Genomic DNA, 12376 nt, shown 5'->3' with positions numbered 1-12376 from the left:
CACCCCGCTCCCTTCTGAGCCTTTTCTGTTCTCTCACAAATCCATCACTGATATATCCTACACCTGTATCTAGGAAACCCTCCCGTCGTGTTCTGGATGGCAAAAGGGGCGCCCTCGGCCCCTCTTCAGCGTTGGAAAACATACCTTAACTAGGTTGTAAGGTACACTGGCGGGTGGCTGATCACCCGGAACGAGTGACGCAGCCAGGAACCCGCAGCGGGCACGGGTGCGTCGGGCGGGCCTTCAGCTCTTATCGCTTATCACTCAGGTACCGATACCCTGAGGTAGGTTCACGGGGGAGGTCGAGTGTCGATTTTCACCGCCTGCCCAATCGGCAGCTTTCATCGTCCCCCGCCATGCATCACCGCCCGCTCCCATCGCAACTTTTTGATTTTCAGGCGGCCAAATATTCACTTTGAGCGCAGACCAGACGACTCCCCACCCAAGCCGTCTCTCTGCCCGAAGACAGCTTGAACGTCTCTAATCATTCTCTACGGCTCTTTTCATAGGTAATTGATCGGATTCGACCAGCGACTGGCCATGAGTAGACCGGAAAAGAAAAACAAAACCACAAAGAGGGAGGAGTATCGCAATGCGCGCAACCAAGATGGCGTGGCTGAACTGCCAAAAAAGAAGTTCTACCGCCAACGCGCCCATGCAAACCCTTTCTCGGACCATCAATTAGTCTAGTTGAGTCTCAATGGTCATGCCGCCCTCTGATCTCTACTCTCTCGCTAACTGTCACCTTCCCAAATAAAGCCCGGCCAGTCCAGACTCCATGAACTGGACGCAGTACTATCCCGCCTTCGCAGCCAACGATGAGACTCCCTCCACCGATCCTACAGTCACGGAATCCATGACCCTGGATGCCTCGAAGCCGAAAACGCGCAGTCTAACGAAGGATGTGGAGGTTGTTGACATTGGCTGCGGCTTCGGAGGCTTGACCGTAGCTCTGTCACCGATCCTCCCAGAGACCCTCATTCTCGGTAGGTGGACTCTCTAAGCTCGCAACCGGTGAGTGTGCTGACCCTTCTTCCCTCTACAGGCCTCGAGATCCGCACTTCGGTTACCGAATATGTCCAGGAGCGCATCAAGGCCCTCAGAGTTCAGAATCAAGAGACTGGCGGGTACCAGAACATCAGCTGCCTCCGAGCCAACAGCATGAAGTTTCTCCCCAACTTTTTCAAAAAAGCACAGCTCTCCAAGATCTTCATCTGCTTCCCCGATCCGCACTTCAAGGCACGGAAACACAAAGCCAGAATCGTATCAACGACGCTCAACTCCGAATACGCCTTTGCGCTGCGCCCAGGAGGCATCGTGTACACCATTACAGACGTCGAACCCTTGCATCAGTGGATGGTGGGCCACTTCAATGCCCATCCTGCATTCGAGCGTGTGTCCGAGGAAGAACAGGAGGCGGACGAGTGTGTCAAGGTGATGGCGTCCGAGACGGAGGAGAGCAAGAAGGTGACGCGGAATCAGGGCCAGAAGCACATTGCGCTTTTCCGCAGGCTGGAAGATCCTCCATGGTGAATGGCAAGGACTTGACCAGAGTGATGGCGGCATGGCTCTCTGGGAAGAGAGACTCCGGTGCTGAGGCTCGAAAAAGTTCAAATAATACCCCTTTCCTCTTGTCGTAGATTCACAGAGATGACTATGTTGTGCCCTGGTCTTGATGGAGAACTGAACTTCAAAATACGTATGTCAGAGGCCGTTGACAGGCCACTTTATGTTTAACTCTTACTATCGTACATGCAAGCTCGACGATGGTCGAGGCTATTTACAATACGTTCAGTCCCATGGGCTTTTCACCGCTATAGCTTCATGCACTAGCAAAAAAGTCCGCATAGTTGCATACATCCAACTCTATTCTCGACGCAACTCATGCCCCAATGGTAGCTTTCCGGTGAAAGGCAAGCGCATTTTAAGCATACGGAGGTACCTCAAGTGGCAGGGCCCCACCGAGACTCACCTCATGCACCCAACCCTGCTGCGCGCCTACAGCAACGGTAAGAGTATTGCAAAGCCGCTAGTATTCTGAGGTCAGTGCCTAGGTACCCTGCTGTACCTGCTATGCAGAGTACAAACGGTACCTCCCAAATTGAGGTAATGTGCACGTAAGTACGGTGAGGTCAGGTACACTTCACCGAGGTACACGCCTAGGTGCTCCCTCACCTTGCAAGCACCGGGAACAAGCGTCCAACGGTCACACCTCAACATCATCCGCCATCCACCATCCACACGTGTCTCTCGACCCGCACCTTCACGTCCCCTGAAATCGATAAACCCCAGCCAAGCCGACCTATTCTTCCTTTCCTCCAGATCTCCCAACCCAGCAGCTCCCGAGAGTACCGCAGTTATCGACGACGTACGATGTAGCGACAGCCTATCGCCCTTCACAACCGATCTGGATATGGCCTTGCAAGGAAGAGAACTGATCCTTGCCGCCGTCACATGCTTCATAGCCTGGGGCTATGCTGTTAGCTGGGTCCCGGTCTTGAGATGGGTAGGATACGCCTTGGTTGGAGGGGTCATCTTGACCGTTGTCGCCTTTCTCGCCCTCGTCCTCGTTACGTCGCGCGGCTTCGGACACGGTTTGCGACACCGATCCCCGCGACCAAATGGCCCTGCATTCCTCGCACCCAAGGCCTGGGCCCGACAGGTCTCAAGCCTTCAAACAAGACAGGCTTATACGAAAGTCGCTCTCGACCCGAACTCCAAACGCATATCCAAAGCCCTCGACGACCTCCTCGAACTCATCATACGGGATTTTGTCAGCTCGTGGTATTCCAACATCAGCAAGAACCCAGTCTTCTCCAACGAGGTCGATAAAGCTGTGCGCGATGCCCTCATCAACATTCGAGAGCGCCTCTTGGAGCTTGACCTCGTCGACATCGTCACCACTCGAATCGTACCGATGCTCAACGCCCATTTCCGCGATTTCTACGAGGCCGAGCGAGCTGTCCGAGGGAAGAAACTCAATCGATCGGTGACGGAATCGGAGGAGCTGGACCTCGCAATTGCCTCTAAATACAAGGATGGGAAGCTCCATCCCGCAGCTTCGTTGTCATTCCCCGACACAAAGCTCGTGCAGCAAGATTATTTACGAAAGATGGTGTCTGGAATTCTGCCAAAAGTCCTACCGCCAAACATGCTTGCCAGTCGAGCCGTCTCGAGCATCATCCGAGAGATCGTCGCCTGCGCTGTGCTATTTCCCGTAATGCAAATCCTAGCCGAGCCGGACACCTGGAATCAAGTTATGGAAAACTACGGGCGTTCGATGTTGCAAGATCGGTCGACAGTCCGGAAGCTCAGGGCGGCGCTGGATCAACATGCTTCTCCAGCACCAAGATCAGGCAAGGCTGCCATTATACCCCGTCTCTCGCCCACCGATAGTGAGAGAAAGTTTGAGAAGTTCATCCGCGCTATACGGAAAGTCGGCAATCTCTCGGATGCAAGGCGGCTACGGAGCGAGGTCGCGAGCCAGCTGAAGCGGGATTCCTTGGAGGAAAATCAGGATCAGGTCTACCTCAGACGACTAGAAATGGGCAAGCGACTACTGGATGAACGCGTCCAGCTTCTTGCTGCCGGTGGAAGTCGACAGTCCTCCGCGACTTTGCCCGCCCGCCCTTCCGGTGTTCCTCAGGCACCCTCCAAGCTAGAGCATGCATCTCTTGTTGACCTGCTCCGAGATGCATCAGGCTTGTCGTATTTCATGGAGTTCATGGATCGTCACCACATGATGCCTCTGGTCCAATTTTGGCTGGTTGTTGATGGCTTTCGCAATCCTTTGGAGGATGAGGGCCAAGATGACGAGCATCTACCGTCCAATCTACCAATGTGGACCAGTTCTGACCGTGAGGATTTGGGCCAGATTGACCACGCATATCTATCTAAACCCGAATTGAAGGTCTCGAAAGCCTCCCGAGATGAGGTGCGCGCTTTCCTGAACGCCGGCAAGATAGCCACTCCCGAGCAGTACTACAGGGCTCGCAGAGCAATCCTGAGGGCCCAGACAGCTGTGTTGGACGCGATGCAAGCCCAATTCTTCCAGGCCTTCAAGAAGTCTGATCTATTCTACAAGTGTTTAGCCTCACAAGAAGCGTCGGCGAAAAGTGCACCACTACCCGTTGCAGAGCCGTCAGCGTCTACTCCAGCACACCCACCGACGCATCGAAGCTCTCATTCCTTCCAATTCAAGCCCAGTCCTGTCACCCGTATAGCCCCAAGGTTAACACGACCGCTATCAAGGCGAGCTGGTTCTGCATCGGATCTGGCCAGCCTCGCTCTAAACGGGAACGGTTCTGAATCGCTCTCTAAGCAACGTCGTTCTTTCGAGGAAGATGTTTCAACCCCGCTATTTGACGACGACGATTTCGATCAGGAGGGCATGATGGACTCGGTCGCTAGTCTTGACCAGGACGCAGGCAAGCCTCCTGTGCCAGATACGAACGTGGTACAAGCAATGGAAGAAGCTCTGAACAACATAATGGAGGACAATCGGCCGCAAACGGCTGAAGAGTTTCGAGAATCATTGTTTGGGGCGGATGATCAAGTCGACAGGTCAAGTTTATTTTCTGGAGATAACGAATCCCTTCGTGGATCACTTGAAATGTCAAGACCTGCAGCTTCCTCCAAGGAAACCGACAAACCAAGCCTTGCATCTCTTGGCCTCGTTAGTGCGGCATCTCGCATTGGAGTGTTTGTAGATGACGATCTTTTTGGTGATGAGGAAAAGTACCTTTCTGACGAACGAGACGATCCAGAGGAAGAAACAAAAGGCGATGTTGAGGACGAAATCCAGGAAGCAGCCCCTGGTGACCTCGGGCTAGCAGAAGCTATCACGGCGTTGTCCAATGATATTGACCGCCTCATAGCACAAGATGCTATTGTCGAGTCACTAACAAAGAAGGCGGACCTCACGAACAACACGGCTGAGCTCCGTATCCTGCGGAAGTCCAAGGCGAGTCTGCAACGTGAGATCCGTCGCAAAGAACTTCAAAGGCAACAGTACGTTGTTCAAGAAAGCGACAACAGCTTGTATGGGCGGTCAACGATCAAGATCAAGGCCATCCAAGTCGGCAAGGAAGACGATGGAAGGGAATTTGCCCTGTATGTGATCGAGGTGCAAAGAGATGCTGGCGAGAAGATGCCAGCCGCGACATGGATGGTTACTCGCCGGTATAGCGAGTTCCACGATCTGCATCAGAGACTTCGCTCAAGATATCCTTCTGTTCGGAACTTAGAATTTCCCAGGCGAAGGATGGTTATGAAGTTCCAGAGTGAATTTCTACGCAAACGACGGACGGCCCTTGAGAAGTATCTCCGAGATCTCCTTCAGCTTCCAGAGGCGTGCAGGAGTCGAGATCTGCGAGCATTCTTGTCGCAAAGTGTGATAGCGCAAGGCCAAGATCTTGTGGATCGCGAGGACAAGAAAGACATGATCACAAGGTTCTACGACTCCGTTACGGATGGAATGGAAGACATCCTCGGCAACATTCCTGTCTTGGATCAATTGTCTGTGGCTGGTCAGAATCTCATCGCAGCAGCCACTAACCAGCTGAACGCTATGCCACTACCTGTTAACGAGGATGGTGTCAGCGCTGCTGAGGCCGAGGCTGAACTGAACGCTTTCGAGAACAAGGAGCTAGAGTCTTTCATCAAGCCTATCTGCGACATCTTCTTAGAAGTCTTTGAACTCAACCGAGGAAACAACTGGCTTCGAGGGCGTGCTGTGGTTGTTGTCCTTCAACAGCTACTGGGCGGCACAATCGAGCGCAAGGTTCGAGACAATGTCAAGATGCTTGTACAGGAAGATGCCATCATCAAGTACATCGCCCTGCTCAAGGATAGCATGTGGCCCGGTGGTGAAATGAATAAGAACAAGCAACCGAGGACGGCATCAGAGAAGAAGAAGACGAGGACGGAAGCCAGCTTGATGTTGGCTACTCTTATACCCGACCTAGCAGGAAGCGTTGTCGGAAGAGTGAATGCACAAGCAGCCAGCCGGCGTGTGTTCGCAACCTTCAACAATTCGAGACTCAAGTAAGTTGTCGGTGCAAAGCTGAATTGCCGTTGGTTGTCACGTGGCTAACAAGACATCTTTTCTCAGCGCACACTTAGCCTTTACGTTCATGGATGAATTGATAGAAACTTTGTTTGGTTAAGACGCGCAGGCTTTGCTTACTTGGTCAGTTTGATACCATTCGGATGTGTTTACAGGTGATGCGGCGATGGGAGTACGATCATTCAGCCCAAACCGGCGGCATACGCCGGAAACGATTATGAGGTTGCATGAGCAGGCGTCTGGTTTGATATTTCTTCTTCCGGAAGTACATACATACTTATACACCCTCATGTCAGGAGAGAGGAAGGCGGATGGCCCAAGAAGTGGCATATAATGCAAAAGTCTTGACAGGGATCTATTCACGGAAAGATGTAATGAAGCGACAAGAGGCACGAGACTGTGTCCTATGAAGCCTACGGAAGGTTATGCGGTTCCCCAGGAATCGCGATGGATTGTCTAGTCAACTAGATACGTAAACTTACATAAAGAAGCTAGGCAGGAACCCCCACACGCGCGAGATTGATGAAGCTCAAGACACATTCAAGTCAATGGTGACAACCTTAAAAGCGTGCGATCCGAAAGCCAGCACAGGAAATTGCACCTTGGCTCATGAGACAATAAGTCTGAAGTTCCTACCCGCGAGAGCGGTGGTTTAGATTTGCTTGTCCGTTGACATATAGGTCGGCAGAGGAAAGGAGAATATGTGTGGAATAGGCAGGAGTAAGGAGGCCCGTCTCTGTTACGGAACCAGGTCGGATGCGAATAATAGATATCTTTGCTGGGCCGTCTGAGTTTCGAGGCCAGGCTAACCTCGGGCTTCGGGGTCCCACCATCCCCTCAGAGCGGACGGCTTGGTGGAGGTTTTGATGATTAAGAATACTCGGTATTACTCCAGGGTGTATCTTTTACCGAACGTTCGTCACGTCTTGGATGGGTTTAGCTTGCGTGTTTGTGGTACCGCACATCGGATTGTGAAGCTTGGTTGGGTGATATGGCGACAACCAAGTATCTATTCTATCAATCAATCGACCATGATTAATCAGATTGTGTGTCAAAGTAGTGTAAGATAATCGGATGGCATGCGCGCGACCGACTCGCTCTCTCAAGTCATCCCTGATTTGCCATGGATAGTTGTTGCGGGAGAAAGGGTGGAGAGGGAAGTTGGTTCGTTCCACAAGTCACAACGTATCGAGTAAAGTCAGCCTGTTGCAGTATCCGAACTGTCTTGGCAGACTTGGCTCCTTGCCATTGATCTTCCGATTTTCCTCATGGTCACGGTAATCTCGGCTTGGTTTTCTCTTCAAATGTGACTATGAATTGAGACGTTGCCTGGTGTCGACTGTCCTATTGCGGGTTGGTGAAACGAACAGGTCCTGGAACTGCCTGGGCTTGGTTACCAAATGTAGCGAGGGTCGTACGGGAAAAAAGGGGGGTGCCAGAGCGCCGGGGTGGCACCGATCTGGTGACGAGGTCGCCTGGCGTGTCTCTGTTGTCTCTGTCTCTCGCTGAGACTTTCTACTGTGATAATAGTTGCCGAACACTGGTGCATCCCGTGTTCACTTTGTAACCAACGTGGATACAAGGCCCGGCTGGGCAGTGCGATGTTGGCAATCGGAATAGGACCGAAGCCAAGAGGAGGTTGTCATCCTTGACGGAGATCTTCCTTATTTCGTCCCCTCTCTGTTTTGGGACGTTAAGGGGAGTTTGAAGTTGCGCCGGCGACTCCTTCTATTCTCCTCCTCTCTGGGACAGTTGGATCCATTAAAGAAACAAAAGAAATTAAACGTAAGAAGAAGGAGGATGCGGAGGGAAAGCGCCACAGTGACCGTTGGAGCTAGCCACAGGTGACGGCCTTCAAACTGAAGAGTGTCAAATTCAACGTGCATGAGCTAGCCCGAAATTGGAACGCCTTTTCTTTTAGCCGTGATCAATGACCAGTATGAATACCTTTAGTGAGGTACCTGTGCGCATAGAGCGACTTCCCCTGGATTTGTCGCAAAGCTGAGTCGAGATGAGGTCTAGACTTTGCAACACAACAAGAACGAAAGTTGGCTGCCCTCTTAGCCACAAGATTTCTGGTGAGATAGACTCGTGGAGCCGAATGGAAGCTTGATCGGATGAAAGCGAACCCTCGGACATGATGTTCCCCTTTCGCAGACCCTGGTCTGGCGAGGTATCCGTACCTGAGCCGGGTTAGAGCGATGTAACTGATCTGGCTGAACGGCAAGGTTCCTTCCTCGAGGTGAGATGTCCAACAAGCCAGAGGCTTTTGGTTCATCTTCCCGGGGTTTTCAGGCCATCGCTGTTGTAATGAATGAGTGAATCAATGAAGATGGACTCTTAGGGTAATGATACCTTCAGGACTTGGGCACAAGAGCTCTTAGGTAGACGGGATTGGCTGAGTATTTTGAGTGATGAAGAAAGCAAGGTGTTGGCTGTTCTGCGACTCAAAGAAAGAACCCGAGCTCGTGTACCTTCAAAAAGTACCTTTGGAGTGAGGTGAGGTTCCCTACCTACCTCAGGTTCCCACCATCGTCAGGTACGAGCCAGGATCACGATGGTCGAGGAGACTGAATCAAACGCGATCATTGGCTGATGCTACGTCTAGTGCGCCGGGGGGGGGGGGGCGGGGGGGCCCCCCCCGGCCCCCGCGGGGCGAGCGGGGGGGAGGGGGGGCGGGGGGGGGGCAGAGACGGGGAGGGGGTGGGGGGGGGGGGGGGGGGGGGGGGGGGGGGGGGGGGGGGGGGGGGCAGGCGCTCTCCTCATTGCTCAAAGGTACCTTGGGACCAGAAGCAGAAGGCCGCAGCTGTGCTCTGGGGCGCGGCTGGCGGCCCATCACGCCCAGATTCAGTCTTCTCCTCCTCGCCTCCCCTCCAGGCCCATGTCTGATTCTCTTTTTCGCTCCACCCTCCTTCCTTTCGAACTCACAGCTCCTAGCCTCCTGCTGTTTCCCCTGCTCCTTCTTTTTTTTTTTTTCCATTCAAGAGGAAAAGGAAGAAATAAGGCTCCTTCTCATCCTCTTCTTCCTAAGTTCCTGCCTACCGAATCGCAAGGAACATAGGTTTATCAGGTACCCACTGTTTGTACCGCGGTACCTCCCGTCGCAGAGGTAAGGAACTTTACCGCCTGCCCAAGGGTACCTACCTTACCTTACTGTGTAGCTACCTGAGGTACGGATGCCAACCTACCTAAGCAATATCAAATACCTTCCATTTGCCTAACCACCACACCTACCTACCTACCTCACCTTGTCCCATTCTCCTCAAACCACCACAACCACAACCATTCCAGAACCCCTCCTCTTCCTCCTCTTCCGAATCCTGCGCCCTTGACCTCTCACACAGTCAGATTCCATCTCTGCTCCGACCAATCGCATCGCGACTCGACCGACCGGGTCAGCGTCGAAATCCCCGTCCTCATAATATTCCCGCCCACCAACCGTCCCCCGTCGATTCAATTCCCCTCTCGCAGACGTCGAGCGACGACTAGACCGGGCATCTCGTCTTCCTGAATCGTCAGTATACCTCAATCTTTGCGCCTTGGTCAAAGCCGGCCTGTGCCGTTGAAGCCTCGTCCTCCCCGGCCCAGTCGCCCCATTCTCTGCCTTCGCAGCTATTCCGTTAGGACTGCTCTGGAAACCCTTTGGACATCTCTCCCTGCCCGGTCTGCGGACCATCGCCTTCGCGAATTCTCCTCCATCCAGACCGGAATCTTGGGCCAACCTTTGTTTCTATCCAACGACCGACCCTGACTGTTTATCCAAGGACGCATCATATTCAACGCCACAATGACCGAGGTATCCTCCACCAGGCTGTACCTGGGAAATCTCCCTCGCAATGGTAAGCTCAACCTTGCGCATCATCCGGCGCGTTCTTATCGCAACCCGGCTAACCTTCGTAGCCACCAAGGCTGATGTCGAGGCCCATTTCGCGACCCATGGCACCGGCGAAATTACCGAAATAAAGCTCATGAACGGATTCGGCTTCATCGAGTACAAGGATGCCATGGATGCTCGCGATGTTGTTCCTGGTAGGTGATCCCAGCTCTAATTACGATTGCGCCTATATGCATTACTCTGTTGCTAACTTCTTCCTTGCCTAGCCTTCCGTATGTCCTACTGCGCCGTCCCACCGCGTAACGATATCCCTTCATTTCTGGTGCGCTAACCATAGCGTTGAAAAGATGGATCCGACTTCATGGGCGAACGCTTGACCGTACAATTTGCCCGTGGAACCCGTCACAGGGAGGGCGGCAGTGCCGGTGGCTTTGGCAACAATGAGCGCGCTCCTCCCAGGCCTCGCCGCACTCCCCACCGAATGCAGATCACGGGACTTCCCACCGATACCAGTTGGCAGGTCTGTTGTTCTCTCCCCATTCTCTAAGCTGGATTCCTGGATTCCCTTCTCTTCTTGCGCCTATGGCGCGCCTGGACATTCATCGTACCCTTCGAGGTGGACTGTGGACTTTTCGGCATGCTGTATAGCCTCAGCTCCAAGCCATTGGCGGCCTGTCAGTCGACTAGTCCGGACCGTGCTGCGCTCCTGAACCTTGCTTTCCCAAGTCCATGGCCGTTTCTTTGAACCGGCGCGGGCCTGCCAAAGCAGCGACGGAACCCCAATGCCGGACGACACCACTCCTGGCTTCAATCCCCTTGGCTTGCTGCCGACTGGTCTATGAATCCTGGATTACCAGCCCTCTTCGGCCCATCATACCGATCCTGGACACCAACTTACATGGATTCTGGATATAGGACCTCAAAGACTTTGCTCGTCAGTCAAGCCTTGACGTTGTCTACTCGGAAACGCCCCGCGACGGCAACGGGCGCGGGTATGTTGACCTTAGCCCAACACCTGCAATTTTGCGTTTGCTGACCAAGACTCGATCCAGCTTCGTTGAATTCGAGACTGCGGCGGACTTGAGAACCGCTGTCGAGAAGCTTGATGGCCGGGAATTCAAGGGAAGCCGCGTCACCTGCGTAGCAGACGTAAGCAAGAGCAGATGACCGATGATGAGAGAATTTTTGTACTCACGTTTTACCAGACTCAACCGGACATGCCGCCTCGTGGCGACATGCGCAGCGCTCGGTCTCGTTCCCCCGGCGGCGGCCGTCGACCCTACCCGCCTCCAGTCGACGACTACGACCGACGTGGTCCCCCGAGAGGCTACAGCCCACGCAGAGATGGTTATCGTGAGGGATACCGTGAGCGTAGTCCCCGCCGCGAGTACTACGACGAGCGTGCTCGTTACCGCTCTCCTCCGCGTCGCCCCATGGACGATTACCCCCCTCCACGAGGCCGCTACGACGACCCTTACCGACGGGACTACCCCCCGCCGCCCGACCCTTATGTCAACGGCAGAGGGCCGTATGATCGCCCCCCTAGAGACTTCCCTCCCAGGGAAGCAGGTTACCCGCGTGATGGGTACCCTCGCGAGTATGAACGTGGTGGCCGTTACTGGTAACTCACTCCTGCTCATAAACTTGCCTCATAGGGGCTGTCCTTGACTCTGAATAGATGCTGGAAGCACCTCCACTCTAGTGGCTCCAGCCACAATGGTAAATATCAATGGCAACAAGCGGTGTTCCGTGAGAATGAAATAGGATGAGGTGGTTGAGCAGCGTTAGGCTTACGCCTGCCTCTACGGTGTTCGTCGAGCAGACGTTCGAGGCATGTTTCAAATTGCGATTTTTGTCAAAGCATCATCAACAACACAGCTGCGGATGCAACGATTCTGGGTCCGTTGAGTTCAGGAGGGAAAAAATGTCGAGTGCCTGATGTATATTGTACGATTACATGCATGGATATCCACCAAAAATGAAATGGCGTATTCGCTTTATGAGCACAATTTTGGTCTTTGGGGGCCGGCTTTCGAGTCAATCGAACAATGACATGTGTCATGGCTCAGACCGGTTTTCTTCCAAATGAGTTGTAGCGACTGAGGGCGATCGAAACCACTTGCCATCAGCAAGAGCAAGAGATATCTCCGTTCGTAAATATCTTGAATATTCGATGTTGGTGAAAGAGGATTACTTGGTATCCAAGCCGACTATATTGTCCGCATCGACAGCAGGGAGTAGCTGGCAGTCTGTCTACCTTGTCCCGCCCATCATAGCACCATGCCTTCAGCTCAGGCTAGGTGCATACCAAACGCCCAAAAGATTTCAAAAGCATTGCCTCAGTCAAGCTCAACCCCTAACGTTCCTCCTCTTCAATTTAGTAGACAAGTACAATACCAATCGCTCCAACGACGCATCTCGTTATCCGACATACAACACAATTCATCACAAGCATACATATACAACGTACTATC

General features: G+C 53.2%; 3 protein-coding genes across 3 annotated transcripts; all 3 read left to right on the top strand.

Annotated features, from left to right (window-relative positions):
- Nucleotides 1–778: 778 nt before the first annotated feature.
- On the top strand, nucleotides 779–1533 carry CTAM01_04852 (tRNA (guanine-N(7)-)-methyltransferase; the record flags this gene model as incomplete). Its single annotated transcript, XM_060520882.1, has 2 exons — nucleotides 779–986; nucleotides 1046–1533. The coding sequence occupies 2 exons, from the start codon at nucleotides 779–781 to the stop codon at nucleotides 1531–1533; spliced, it is 696 nt and encodes a 231-aa protein (XP_060384251.1).
- An 880-nt stretch (nucleotides 1534–2413) lies between these two features.
- On the top strand, nucleotides 2414–6049 carry CTAM01_04851 (uncharacterized protein; the record flags this gene model as incomplete). Its single annotated transcript, XM_060520881.1, has 1 exon — nucleotides 2414–6049. One exon carries the CDS (start codon nucleotides 2414–2416, stop codon nucleotides 6047–6049), a length of 3636 nt encoding a protein of 1211 aa, XP_060384250.1.
- Nucleotides 6050–9854: 3805 nt separating this feature from the next.
- CTAM01_04850 (pre-mRNA splicing factor) lies at nucleotides 9855–11527 on the top strand (the record flags this gene model as incomplete). The annotated part of the gene is made up of 7 exons (XM_060520880.1): nucleotides 9855–9906; nucleotides 9968–10096; nucleotides 10169–10174; nucleotides 10250–10422; nucleotides 10818–10894; nucleotides 10955–11051; nucleotides 11108–11527. 7 exons carry the CDS (start codon nucleotides 9855–9857, stop codon nucleotides 11525–11527), a joined length of 954 nt encoding a protein of 317 aa, XP_060384249.1.
- Nucleotides 11528–12376: the final 849 nt, after the last annotated feature.

The sequence above is a fragment of the Colletotrichum tamarilloi genome (genome assembly GCF_030869305.1).
Source record: "Colletotrichum tamarilloi strain Tom-12 chromosome Unknown Scaffold_12.1, whole genome shotgun sequence".
NCBI classification, from domain to species: Eukaryota; Fungi; Ascomycota; class Sordariomycetes; order Glomerellales; family Glomerellaceae; genus Colletotrichum; species Colletotrichum tamarilloi.
Note: the sequence above shows the minus strand (reverse complement) of the source record. Positions and strands in the feature narration are given on the sequence as shown.